Source organism: Corvus brachyrhynchos, unplaced genomic scaffold (genome assembly GCF_000691975.1).
Source record: "Corvus brachyrhynchos isolate BGI_N302 unplaced genomic scaffold, ASM69197v1 scaffold49, whole genome shotgun sequence".
NCBI classification, from domain to species: Eukaryota; Metazoa; Chordata; class Aves; order Passeriformes; family Corvidae; genus Corvus; species Corvus brachyrhynchos.
The window spans coordinates 555965-569694 of record NW_008240029.1 but is presented as its reverse complement, the minus strand read 5'-3'; the positions used below and the strand labels follow the sequence as shown (position 1 = coordinate 569694).

The window sequence follows — 13730 nt, the reverse complement described above, 5'->3', positions numbered from 1 at the left end:
GCTCCAACAAGGAAATTACCATCTTGCAGTTACTTTCAGGGATTTTTGTCTGTTTGTCAGTTGGAGCAAAACATGCTTACACATGAGAAGATGACTCCAAGTTTGCTGTAGCACTAAGTTACATGAATGTATATTAACTATTTTCATATGCAGGGAGCCTCCTCTCATCACTCACATATCCTAGGTATAAACAGTTACCATGTGCTTCAATGAGAGTTTCACATTAGTTTGCAAATAGAAAGGCTTGAAACTAGTACTTCAATCAACATAGTTCTGTTTGTTTTTAAAGCTGGATTATTCTACTGCAGTAAACATAAGCATGCAGGTCTCCTGGGCCAATTTGATTACCCATCCATAGAGCATTTCATCCAAGCTCGTTTTTCTGTATTTTCTTTCATACCTGCCATTGGCTTTACACAAAAATCATGACATATATAATACAGGTGGCAACAGGGAAAAATCCAAAAGTCAGATTTAATAAGACTGGATATGAACAGTTGTAGATATTTAAAACAAAATTTGAGGACAGTATGTAACAGAAAATAAGTCATTGTTACATAAAAAGCTAATTCTGCTTTTTAAATAACTCTTCAAATAAATCTACCAAAGACATTAGAAGAGTTTTACAATTATGAAAATGTACTTTAATGATTTTAAAGACTTAATTTTTTAGAAGGTCATGCAGAAATTTCAGGTGAATCCATTCGTAAACACTTCTTATCTTACTGGAAAGGGACCAGTGGTAAGTTGCAACCTTGAACACCTGCCATAAAACACTGCCAAACTTGTGTACCTAGAGAAGAAATCTTCACAAGGCAAAGCACCAGCTGTTTGTAGGTCACAGAATCATAGATCATAGAATGGTTTGTGTTGGAAAGGATCTTAAAGATCTTTGCAAGGGCAGGAAGACCTTCCACCAGATAAGGTTGCTCAAAGCCCAATCCAACCTGGCCTTGAACATTTCCAAGGATGGGGCATCCACAGCTCTCTGCGCAACCTGTTCCAGTGCCTCGCCACCCTCTAACTTACAGAACACCCTCTTCTAAACTTACCCTCTTTCTGTTTAAAACCATTACTCCTCTACCCATCATCTATCACTACACTGCCTGATAAAGAGTCCCTCCTCATCTTTGCTGCAGGCCTTAAGTACTGGAAGGCTGTGGTCTCCCTGGAGCCTTCATTTCATTAGGCTAAACAATCCAAACTCCCTCAGCCTGTCTTCATAGGGGAGGTGCTTCAGCCCTCTGACCACTTCCATGGTGTCAGCATGACTTCATTAAGGGGAAGTCATCGTTGATCAACCTTCTGTGATGAAATGACTGTCTTGGCTCAAGGGAAAGTGGTAGACATTTTCTTCCTGGACTTCAGTATGGCCTTTGATGCTGTCTTGGATAACACTCTCGTAGACAAGCTGTTGATGTAGGGGCTAGATGAGCAGACAATTAAGTGGATTGAAAACTGCCTGCATAGGTGGGCATTGACAGTGCTGATGAGCAGTGCAAGGTTTAGCTGGAGGCCAGCAACTAGTGGTCTACCCCAGGGCTCCATATTGGGTCCAGTCCTTTATAACATGGTAATCGATGATCTGGGGGGATGATCAGGCAGAGTGTATCCTCAGTGAGTTTGTCAATGACACAAAACTAAGGCTGAGGAAGCTGTGCAGCCTGGCAAAGAAGGCTCAGGGGGAGCTCATCAATGTGTATAAATACAAGGAGGGTGCCAGGCTCTTTCCAGTGGTGCCCCATAACAGGACAAGAGGTGATTTTCACAAACTGAAACTCAGGAGGTTACCTCTGAATATCAGGAAACACTGTGAGGGTGATTAAAAACTACCAGAGATTGACCAAGGAGACTGTGGAAGTTCTACCCCTGGTGAATTCAAGCTGTTTGGGCAAATGGTTCTAGAGGTCCCTCTTTAAAAACAGAGTTGGACTAGATGATTTCCTTAGCTCCCTTCCACCCTCAACCACCCTGTGATTCTGAAAATATTAAAACATTAACATTGGTTCAAACACTTGTACTTTATGAGACACTAAATGTCTTCAAAGGAAGGGAACAATTCCAGTTTGATATCCCTTGTAGTGACACGTAATGCAAATCCCTTCTCAGTTATTCAGCAAGATCCTTTAATACTCTAAAAGGCTCCCCTTTGCCCTCTTGGTAGTTTGCCAGATCTGCTAAGTCTCCTGAAAGCTTCCTGTTTCTGACTTTGGTTTTTAAGAACTTCTTTAGCTATTTGCCCTTGTAATTTCCTTTGTCCACACTGCCTGATACAGTTTACACTACTTGATGCTAGGTATCAACAGCAGAAGCAGATGAGGGATTTACTCTGCCTATCTGGTGAGCCAAGTTTTCTTGTTCCAAGGTTTTCTAATATAAATGTTTTAAAAATTACAAGGCAGCAGCTTCTGCCCCTTTTTTAAAGAGTCTGGCTGTATACTTAAAGGTCTCTCCAAAGAAATTATGTAACTGACAAAAAACAGCCTTTCAAAGACAAAAACACATAAAGGCCAAGTGCTGACTTGTTTAGCCTTGCCAAAAGAAGACTGAGGGACACAAGGGGGAGCAGATCTCTTGCTATGAATATCTCAAAGAGAGAACAGTTATTCATACTAAGAGAATACTGGCATATAAATACTGCATATAAACTAGTTGTGAATATCTCTAGGATGAATACTGAAAGCAGATTTTCTTCCACTGGAGCAAAGAGACTCCAGAGCAGCCTTGAAATGTACCCAAGAGCAGCCCATGTACACAATGGCATCCAGGTTCAAGGACAAGGGTTTAACAGGAGAGACTGGACTCTTGACACAGAAGATCCATTTTACTATTGCATCCTTGTCATCTGTTTCACATTATAACTCATTCTAATAAAAGATGAATACTTTTCATGAATAACTGTCACTTTACACCCACGCATAAACCTCACAATGGCCTGTAGTGATGAATGACAGTCAAGCATAATGAATGAAAAATTCCTGCTAGCATATGCCTCATAAAAAAGGCATCTGCATGACACACCAGAGTTTATCAGTCTTGGAAATAATCCTGATAAAGCATGTATATAACTCAACCTTCACTGTGTGTCTGACGCACTGATTTTGTACCTATTTCAGCCAGGGGTTAAATTTCTCATGCCCTCTGGAAGGTTTTCCTTAAAAAGCTTGAAAGGTTTTCCTGTAAGCGCTGTGGAGGCACAGTTAGATGGGTACAATATCTCAGAAGAAGATATCATATTCCTCTTTCTTACACTGAATTATGCAATGCAGGCAATAGATACTTTTATACCATTATAACCACAAATTAACTAGGAAAATCATATGCTTTAAATGACTTGAACCACTAACACAGGCTCATGTGAAGTCCTTGAAAGAAATCTCAAATGTTTCTTAAAACTGAACCCCAGCACCCAAATTATTCTTAATTCATGAAGAAGGCTTTGCTTATTAGCTGATTTCAAATGCCAGATGGTAACTTTCATTCAGAACAGACTTCCCTGTGACAATTGTGTGGTGGATTTTCACATCTGTAGTTTTATCATAATTTGAAAGAGGTGGTATCTGAAGAGCAGAGAAAATGACTATACAAAGAATTTATAGACTGAAGACCTTTAGATGCTTCTTTACAGTTTCAAGAAAAAAGTGAAAATTTTCACTAGTAAGAAAAATCAAGAAAGAAACATTAAATATTGGACACAGTGAAACCATTTAATTAAAAACATGGCTTTTATCATTTTTGTAGTTTAACACTGTATGATTATAATAGTATATTTACTAACCACATTAATAGGAGTCTGGCTAAATATATGTGTCAATTTGCTGCCATTAGTTATGAAACTGCATATACACATCTACCAGAAATCTTGAAAGAAAGTGCTATATAAAGATTAGTCTTGTATTTGCCATGAACATGTAAGTTTCATGAGTATTTTTCTACACAGACTACATAATGGTACATACTGAACTATCTTGCTTTGTGCATTTTTAATTCATTAAAAAGCAAATGCCCGTGGCAATATACCATCCAAAGGAATGCAAAATAGAAAATCTCCCTTAGAAACAGGGTAACTTCTTTTTTCCCACTTAGCAAGTAGAGCTAAACTCCCAGAAAATATCACCAGGAGTGTCAGCATGCAATCCCTCATGCTTTTGATTTCAGCAGACCTTGAGAAAGCACAAGGAATAAAAAATAAGGTCCTAAATGGAAATGACAATACACAGGAAAAAAAAGACATTTTATTTTCAGCCCAAAGGCCAACACAGCTGTCTAGGAAAACACACTAAAATTTATTATCTACAGAAGTGGAAAAATATAGTAAAAAATTCCTCCGCATTTCAATGCTCACAACACACCAGATTAACATCTAATTGAGACTCAAGTCTACTTGAGATGTCAGCTGAAGAAATTCTCTGGGCTTCCACTGGGTGACGAGATTAGGCAACTGGAATCTTTGTACACCAAAAGAATCTTAAAAGAAAACTTGTTCTCATATTTTATAAAAGGAGTAAAGCTCTGAGAAGTAAGAACTGCAATCTTTTTTTGGATGGTACATAAACAATAGTAAGTAATATACCTCTGTGCCAAAAGAACAGAATTATATATTACAAATCAGAAGTACTTGCCTTTGTTGCTTCAATGGTAGCTACCGCACTTTGGATTGCTCCACCCTTCTACAGATACCCAACGCCCACTCCTACTAATAAACCACTTTCTCATCCAAATACATTAAAATTCAGTAATTTCCTCTCTCTCTTCCTCATCACCTTCCTTTTAAAAAGCATAAAGTTATTTACACAAAATTGATAGTTACACAAATAATTTGGTAACACTTCAGCTATGGTCACTGAATAAGGTTTTAACATGGTCCTAATACTTCAGGAAATACAAAGAGAGCTGTTAAAAATCCTCCCTATTTTATACAGGACAAATGTAGTTCAAATTGGTGGATAAAAGGATTAAAATCTACAAGTGGGTAAAGTGGCTCATGTATCAACATGCAAAATACAGCATGCTATTTTATTCCTCAGGTTATTAATATAATGTTGACAGCCACACATGAAAGAAATAGAAGCAATGAAATTTTTCAGCACTTGCCACACTAAAGTTGTATTATAACCATCAGTTCTCATACAGGGGGTCTAGTACTGCTCTTTTTGAGTGAATGGGAGCTACACAGTAGATCTCAGTGGCTTACTCTCCTTGTGCAGGCTTCCACTGTAACCTACTGCATCAATTTTCTGTAAAGCTAAGCAGCATTTCCTTATGCATTTCAAATATCAATGTGTTAAGAAAGATAAAGAGATATGTACAAGTGTGACGGATGTAGAAATCATGACATAAATGCTCTCAAGAAATGGGACAGAGTAACAAGATAAAGTACATTCACTTTCAAATTCCCTAACTCGAGGAATAACAAATCAAATATAGTTCCTACAGGTTAAAAAAAAAAGTTAAAAAATCCTCAAAACTCCAGCAAAATAATGGGGTAGAAGAATCCATAAATATAATTACATATTATGTAGGGGAATAAAACAGTATTGCAGAGGCAGAAAATGGGAAGTGCCTTGTCACTGTAAGACAAAAGACAAAATACCAGACTATTGTCTCCAGCAAGGCACAGGCTACACACACATTCACTTACACAAAATAGTGCTAAGGAGGCAAAGCTCAACATTGGTCTAGTTTAAGAATTATCTCTATGGCACACCAAGATCTGGGATCCACTACACAATATCTCACAGGTAAAAATGTATAAATATACAATTTTCATCTTTGCTTTTCCCTCATTTTCATCCTGTAATTACTAAAATGCTTAATCTTCCCTGCTTACTTCTCTGTATTAAAAAAAAATACAAAAAACCCCTAGCTACAGAACAGATTTTCACACTTTTGTTCTGCCACTTCTGCTCTATTGAAAAACTTTCAAACTAAAACAGCTCAGCCTTCTTAACACTAAATACAGAGCAATCTTCCTGAATATTCCACACTGCCACTCCTTTCTTACCAGAAATCAACTTGCACAAACCTTCTTTTCACATACATCTTCCCCTTTCTCCATTCAGTTCTCATCACTGATCACAAAGACATAAGGAAGAGCAAGTAGTCTTCCTCAGATGATCATTCTCCTAAAAGCATGTTTGCAAGGCCTACAACTACAATTGCTGCAACCATGGCAAGTGCCTTTGGGGAGATTTTACAAAACATTTTCTGAACAAAAAAGTAGCGCAATCTATTAAGTATTTCTGCTCCAATAAATTATGAGAAACAGCATGTGAAGATATATTAGAAACCCATCAGGAGAAACATTCTTCATTTATGCTTCATTCAGGTAACGGCTACGTGGGTTTGGGTGGCACCCAGCTTCTTTTGTTTTGTCCTCTGATATAAAAACATTTGTGAAGCATCCTGAAATAAAAGCCTGAGCTCTCACAAGCACAATACACAGATCATCCTCTGCTTTCCTTATTGGGAATGACAATATTCAGATATTGTTACTGAATAGCCTTTCTCCCTCTCACAGTGATTTCCTTTGGTGAAGTCAGCGATGAGCTCTGAATCAAGGATGGAAAGGCATCAGATCTTCTTCTGGGATCCAATCATGACCTTTGATACAAAGTTCACAATGGCACTGGCAGGTTGTTCTGGATCATGTTCTGCAAAGAGGTGGCATACGTTGTCTGTGGCACTGCCTTGCTTCCTGGCAATGAACCCAAACACTCTGCAAGGGCAGCAATCACAGTATGTCAAGAGAACTGACAGATAGGCATTGCCTCATTGCATAAAACAGAAAAGATACTGCAGAAACCAAGCACACAAAGCAGACTTCTCTGTTCTGATGGACAAGGTTCCATGTGACTGCTAAACACAGTGGTCCAGATGGACCAGCCAGCTCAGAAAAGAATCAGGAAAGGAGACTGACCCCTTCCTTCTACTCTGTTTATATGGCATCGTGTGCTGTTTTGCTGTCAGAGACATGCTGCTGAGCCTGGGGACGTATTTAATCTGATTCAATACTGCTGTTCTCTTACCTACTTTGGGGGGCTCGTAGTGTGGTGTGTCAGGGACTGCCCAAAGAGAGGTTTTGAGGGCCACACACCTTGGTGGACAGAGTATTGGAAAAAGGATTTAAGCCATCTATTTGTGTTCCTTTCCAGAAACACAAATGCTGAGCCTCTCTGTTTTAAGTTACTTCTTTGGATTAACGGGTGACAACGTTTGCCTCCAACAGAAAACACTTTGCAATCCACAGGTAACAATGAATTTATGCCACACACTAATATTACCAGGAGTGTTTTCATCTATGTAGCGAGGGAGGGATTTTTTTAAAGCTATCAGTCTAAGTGAGAAAAGTTTGTGTTAAGTCTTGCTGGACAGGTGGAACACAAAACTGAGAGGCAAATAGCTCTAACTTTTGAAACCATAGTCAAATCACAGACCTGCAATCTAAACAAACCATGCTAGCGCTGGCTCCAGACATCCCACCACCACCGATTACATAATTAGGCCCCAACTTGCAAAGGTGTAAATGAAGTAACCAAAGTCTAATTACAGAGGGCTGAGAGACTTTAGTCTCTGAACAGCTTGCTTTCCCTTCCACATTTCAAACAAAAGTAATTTATAACACCAAGAAACTGATCACTTTAATAATATTCCTATAACATTCAGTTAAAAGAGACTCCACTTACTTTGCAGAAAGGCCATCTTTCATCCACCTTGTCCATTAACAAAGCAGTAAAAAAACATAGAATGGAGAAATAAAAATGAAACCTATGTTAGTTTTGGTTTGTTTGCTGGGTTTTTTTGGTAGATCAACAATACAAATAACATATTAAAAATACTACTTGTCATACTTACTTTCTGTCCTGTGGATCCAAAGCACAGAAAATAACAGTATTGACTGAATAATGTCTCCGGAAAAAGAGTCTGGATAGGAAGAAATAGAACAAATTTCAGAAACAGTTAAGATGCTTAGAATTCTAAACAATAAACAAATCTGAAAAATAAACTCTATTTAGTCTTAATTTAATAAAGACAATATATTCCCTTTGCTCTCTCTGAGTGACTTTGAAAGCCACCTGAACTGCTCCAACCAAATAAATACGTATTTAAAATACTAACATCAAGTTTTTGAAACAAAGGAAAACTGACTCTCAAGCTAAGAAAAAGGACTAGGAGCATGAAATGTATTTTTTCTAAAAACTGGCCATTTAGTTACTATTTTAGTGGGAGAGAAAACTTCGTGGAACCTGTGAATAATTTGATCATACTATGTTTCAAAATATTCACACTCCTAGGCATTACAATTAAAGGTTCTGAGATCTGCTACAAATCATTGTAAACCCCATGGAATTAAGAAGTCTGGCACTTCTTCTTTTCTAACCTACAATAAATTCCTGTTGTCCTTCGTTATTGTCATTTTTGTAATTGAAAGAGTTTGTAGTAGCCTAACTAGCACCTAGAACAAAGTATAAATTGACTTTTTATCATAGTTTTTTATAGGCTATCCAAAACACTGTTTCAGATCCTGGAGATACACATCATCTGCTTAAGTCAGCTCTGTTCAGTGATACTGGTGAAAGACATCATGAAGATAAATTATTTCACTGAACAGGCACAATATCAAATGCTAGCAAAGCCATTACTTTCCCTTTTTATAAGAAATAACAATAAAAAATGTCATATCAAAGTGACCTTCCAGTGTTAAAATATGCCATGTGTAAATAAAGCCCACAGTTTAAAAGATATATTTTCCTGTACTGCAGCCATCTTACACAGTCACCATCATTCCTATAATCGTAGTATCCTCTGAGACAGAGATTGCAAAATGTAACTAGGAACGTCAAATCAACAGTGGCCAACACTTGATAGGGACAGGGACAGATATTCTCGTCCCATCCTTCTTTTGCTTACTTTCTTTGATTATCCGTCAGTGTGATTCCCTGAGCAGACACCTTGAAATGGACAACAGTTGAGACAGGAGAAGGATCTTGCATCAGGGTCATGCTCAAGGCTTTCTGTACTGCCTGGTAGCCTGTGAGGGACTCCATCTCCACTGAATTCAGGTACCAAACGTTACAAGCTGTAATGGAAGAGAGGTAAGACTTTGAGAGGTCACAGGCCTTTTGCTCTCCCTTTGATTTTAATACCTTTATATCAAAGCCAATGACTATATTTATCTATTACCCATAGATACCCTGAAATTTAAATAAATACAAGACAGCACTAGAGAGTACACTTGTAGGTAGTACTGGAGCAAAGGTATTCCAGAGAGGAAAGAATGGGGATATTTTGCTTTAAAGTTCAAATACATCAGCCAGTAAGAAAATACACATTTGCAGCATACATTCACATGTTCTACAGTTTCAAATGGTATTTGAACTATATTCAAAGAAAACAATTCACTTGACTGGCACGATAAGAATGTTTTCACACCAAAAAGAACTGAGGGTTATTGAAAAGCTCATTTCTCATTCATTCCGTAGTGTTCTGTATATTTAATGATTTCAGGGCAAATAAAACAATTTCCACACTGATGAAAATTACTACATATATTTTTAGGCCTTTTCTTTATTTCAGCATGCACTTACTTCTAAAAGTACTATTCCTCTTCTAGAGATATTAGCAACTTCTGAAATATCTCTATAAAATAGATAATCATTGGTTTCTAACGCTACCAGTTACTTTTTTTACATGGTTTCATATCAATCTGCAGCGAGCACTAGGAAAATATGTATTAATATTATATAACTTTACATAGTAGTTCTGTACTACTGTAAAATACTACAAAGTACAGTGCCATCTACAGTATAAACTATTATTATTATTACATAGTATTAACAGAATCACTCACATGCTTACTATGGGACTGTGGTATAAAGTCAAATTTACAAACAAATTTAAGAACAAGCAAGAAGGATTATGCACATCCATAGCTAAACACTAGTACCAAGAGATTTTGTGTTGGTAAAAACATTTGTGTAGGTATCCAGGACAAAATTTACAACTCTGTCAGTTGACACATACAAACTACCATGGTTATATTTCATTTGTTTAGCAGTTTCGTTTGGCTTGCCAACGTTACTATGAAAGCAAAGATTAAATTAAATATAACAGTTTCTCTTTTTATATGGCTATTCTGTAATCTGTCTTAAGCTTTCTCCTATGACTATTTACATAAAATTATAGAGCTAGACACTGGCTAGCTCAAAACAACCAACAGTTAAAAACTGCGTAAGCCTAAGTTTGATTCCAGCATAATGATCAGCCCAGTAACTTCAAGCTCTGGAGTCCATCAGTGAAAGAAGGGATCCTGAAATTTCATTTATTTGATTTGCCAAGTGTAAAATTTCAAAAATGTATTTGTGCATTGCTGTGAAAGTTTCAATAACTTTTGCTTGACTCAATCACAATTCATGCACAGAGGGATTTAAGATGACGAGTAGCAACCCAAAACTGTTATGAACATTCCAAACCATAAGCTCTCTTCTTCTCACCTCATTACTGTGTATGGTTGGTACAGATCTAAAGCTCTTCACTATCCTGTGAGTCTTCCCCAGAACAAGAAGCTTCCCTTCTTTCATAGCCACACAAATCAGAGTCCCTTCCTCTTCTGCCACACAGTACATTGCTGTCAACAGACTGTTTTCAGGTTTTGTTTCTAAATGAAATTTCCAAGCATTTTATCTAGATTGCCCTCAAAGTAATAGTTCAAACACCAGTTACCAAATACAGTAGATTGCTTCTGTAGCACAAAAAATAATAAATGAAACCTTTTACCAAAGTGTTGCAAAGTGAAAACATATCAGCATAAAAAGGAGAGGAAAGGTAATGAGAAACACTGAAAGATTTCTCATTTAGGAACATCATGCATGGTCTGACAAGGTATCAATAACAGTAATCCCAGAGAAACCATACTCCAACCTAGAACAAAAGGAAGACCTTTCGTTCAGTGCAGCTGCCCTGCAATGTTGCTGCTCTCATCTTTCACAGGTGACATTTTGGAGCACGTCTGTGCCACCAGCAACAGCTTAACAATGCTGCTTTTAGACTGGGAATGTCCTTTGTTCAGAATGCTTAGTTTCTTGACTGTATCAGTGTAAAGAGAAGTTAAGAACTGCAATTTATTTGGGCAGAAAATTTTGTTGCTGAACAGGAAAGTTAATAAAGCAAGGTGAATTCTACTAGGGAAAAGCCTCTTATTTGTATGGTTTCTAGTCTTCAACTGTCAGTGTCTAAGAAGCAAAGGATTTCTAGTCAGCTTCAGCACTTAGATAGAAACTGGAAATGCTCATTAGGTTTTTCAGGCAGCTATAAAAAATAATCCTTCTAGGAAAACACATCATTTTTTGCTTGTGCAGTGAGAAAAGTGTGGGTAAAGAAGGGCAGGGAGAAAGTGTTTCTGCTTTAAAGTTTCTTTGAAAGGACTCAGTTTACATGTTTTGAGTCTGCACTTCAGTGTTGAACTCCACAATTTGAACGCTTCTGTGAATGGAAAGGGACCCCTGATGTATCAAGGCAAAAAAAAAAAAACAAAAAAACCTCTGAGAACCTCTCATAGCTAATTTATCTATTTGGGTTCTAAAATCCTTGTTTAAAAACAACAAAAACAACAAAACAGGTTAAAACCAAAAGTACTAAGTACCCTAATGATCCATGATATGACACATCTCCTGTAAAAACACATCATTTTTTGCTTGTGCAGTGAGAAAAGTGTGGGTAAAGAAGGGCAGGGAGAAAGTGTTTCTGCTTTAAAGTTTCTTTGAAAGGACTCAGTTTACATGTTTTGAGTCTGCACTTCAGTGTTGAACTCCACAATTTGAACGCTTCTGTGAATGGAAAGGGACCCCTGATGTATCAAGGCAAAAAAAAAAAACAAAAAAACCTCTGAGAACCTCTCATAGCTAATTTATCTATTTGGGTTCTAAAATCCTTGTTTAAAAACAACAAAAACAACAAAACAGGTTAAAACCAAAAGTACTAAGTACCCTAATGATCCATGATATGACACATCTCATGTAGAGTTATCTGACTACTGCCCCAGCTGAAGAACTACTTCTTTATGAAAAGCATTGTCCGAGCAAGGAGAAACCAACATTTCTTGAAAGACAACACATGCCCCTTTTGATGGCTTTTCTAGAAGTAAAGTGCTACAAAAAGTTATTCTCGTTTTTTTCCCTGTTGGCCACAACAAACACCAACCAGTGAGCCAGCACATGCTCACTCGCAGCACAGCCTCCCAAAGGTTTGCCATTGCCTCAGCCACACATGCCTGCTCAATTAGAGCGCTCAATTAGAGCACTCAAAATGGTGCTTCACATTTAAAGTTGAAGCAGACTGCTGCACAAGCAAGGAGCAACACTCTCTCCAGAGCTGGCCAGACAACTGCCCCTTCAGAAGTGCTCTAAAATGCATGAGGGCAATGAGGCAGCATTCTTAGAAAGGCATGCTTCGCCGCAACACTCACTTGTGGATCCAGTGGTAGGCTAAACTCGAAAGAAAGTGGCAAAGGTAGTGTATTCCTGTGCTCTAACGGCACTAATTGGGTGACTTCTGGGGAGAATTCATAGCTACCTGAAAACCAAGGACCATGGGAGAGCATGGGCAGGTTCCCCTGGACATGCCCACTGTACAGCAGAGTAACACAGTGGCTGCATTTCTTCTAAGGACAACCTTAAGATTATGCAGGAATACTCACAGCATTGTCCAATACAGTGAGTTAGGATGCCACCACACTTTTTCAGAGAGGCTGTTTAACTAGCTCTCTGGATCCGCTGCACACTAACAAAGCAAATAAGAAGCAGAACACACCTCTACACAGCTGCTGCCAACACCCCACGTTTGAGAGCCATACAGATGGTAACAATGCATAGCATCGTATCATTTGGAGGTACTCTGGTCATGGTTCGTCTGTCACACCAAATAAGCTTGTGGTAACACAAGTCAACTTGCCAGAAATGGTGCTGCATTACACACAAGAATCCATAGAAACATCCAATGGAAAAGACACATGACATTTCCTAGTAACATGCAGCACCAAGTGAAGTACAGGGAATTGTTCTTTTTTTTTCAGATTGATGCAACAGTAAGCATTTTGCAGTGGTATTGTTAACCCCTATGATGAGAACTTAACCCTAACTGAACACCTTCCTTAGTTGGCTTTTGCAGACCTCACACATAGTTCTTGAACCTTTGCAACCACAGGTTGAAAATATCCTCTCAAAGTTTATCAGTTATGAAAGCAATATCCTGCTTAAAAATTGCCACGCTTGAAGAAACCTATGTATACCTCATATTCTCATAAGACACATGACTGGAAACCAAATACAGGGTTGTAGAACTTAGGAACTGGTTGCAGAAAACAGAAAGAACATGGTACATATCCTCACAGTGCCCTTTACACTTCCTACCCAGTGCTCTAAATTTAACTGCTACCTTTACATATCCTTCAATCCAGTCTAAGCTTCAGCTTCTCCCAACCTGTAAAATGCAAACTTTGTAACAGTCAAATACAAGGTTAAAAGTTTAACAGACCTGCACCCTGCTTGAGAAGCTCCGCAGCTGAGTTTGCAGCAGTTTGTGGAGAAGTTTCTGCTATCTCCTCCAAGGGATCTGCAAACAGAAAACACTGTCCATGTCTTGTATGGACTTGAATCAACAAATCAAAGTCCACAGTCAAGTATGAGCTTAGCATTTGTAACTGTGATCTCATCTACTGGACAAATCTTGGCCAG

The 13730-nt window shown here is 38.1% G+C and overlaps 1 protein-coding gene across 12 annotated transcripts in view; it reads right to left on the bottom strand.

Moving 5' to 3' along the window:
* Positions 1-3686: 3686 nt before the first annotated feature.
* Positions 3687-13730, bottom strand: part of TNS3 (tensin 3) — a 218104-nt gene continuing 208060 nt past the window's right edge. For all 12 annotated transcript variants that reach the window (XM_017743610.1, XM_017743612.1, XM_017743617.1 and 9 more), the window contains 5 exons: positions 13531-13608; positions 8911-9079; positions 7855-7923; positions 7686-7712; positions 3687-6718 (listed from right to left, as the gene is read on the bottom strand). In XM_017743610.1, the coding sequence (XP_017599099.1) occupies positions 6574-6718; positions 7686-7712; positions 7855-7923; positions 8911-9079; positions 13531-13608 (488 nt within the window). In that variant the 3' untranslated portion in view covers positions 3687-6573. The remainder of the gene's footprint in view (positions 6719-7685; positions 7713-7854; positions 7924-8910; positions 9080-13530; positions 13609-13730) is intronic.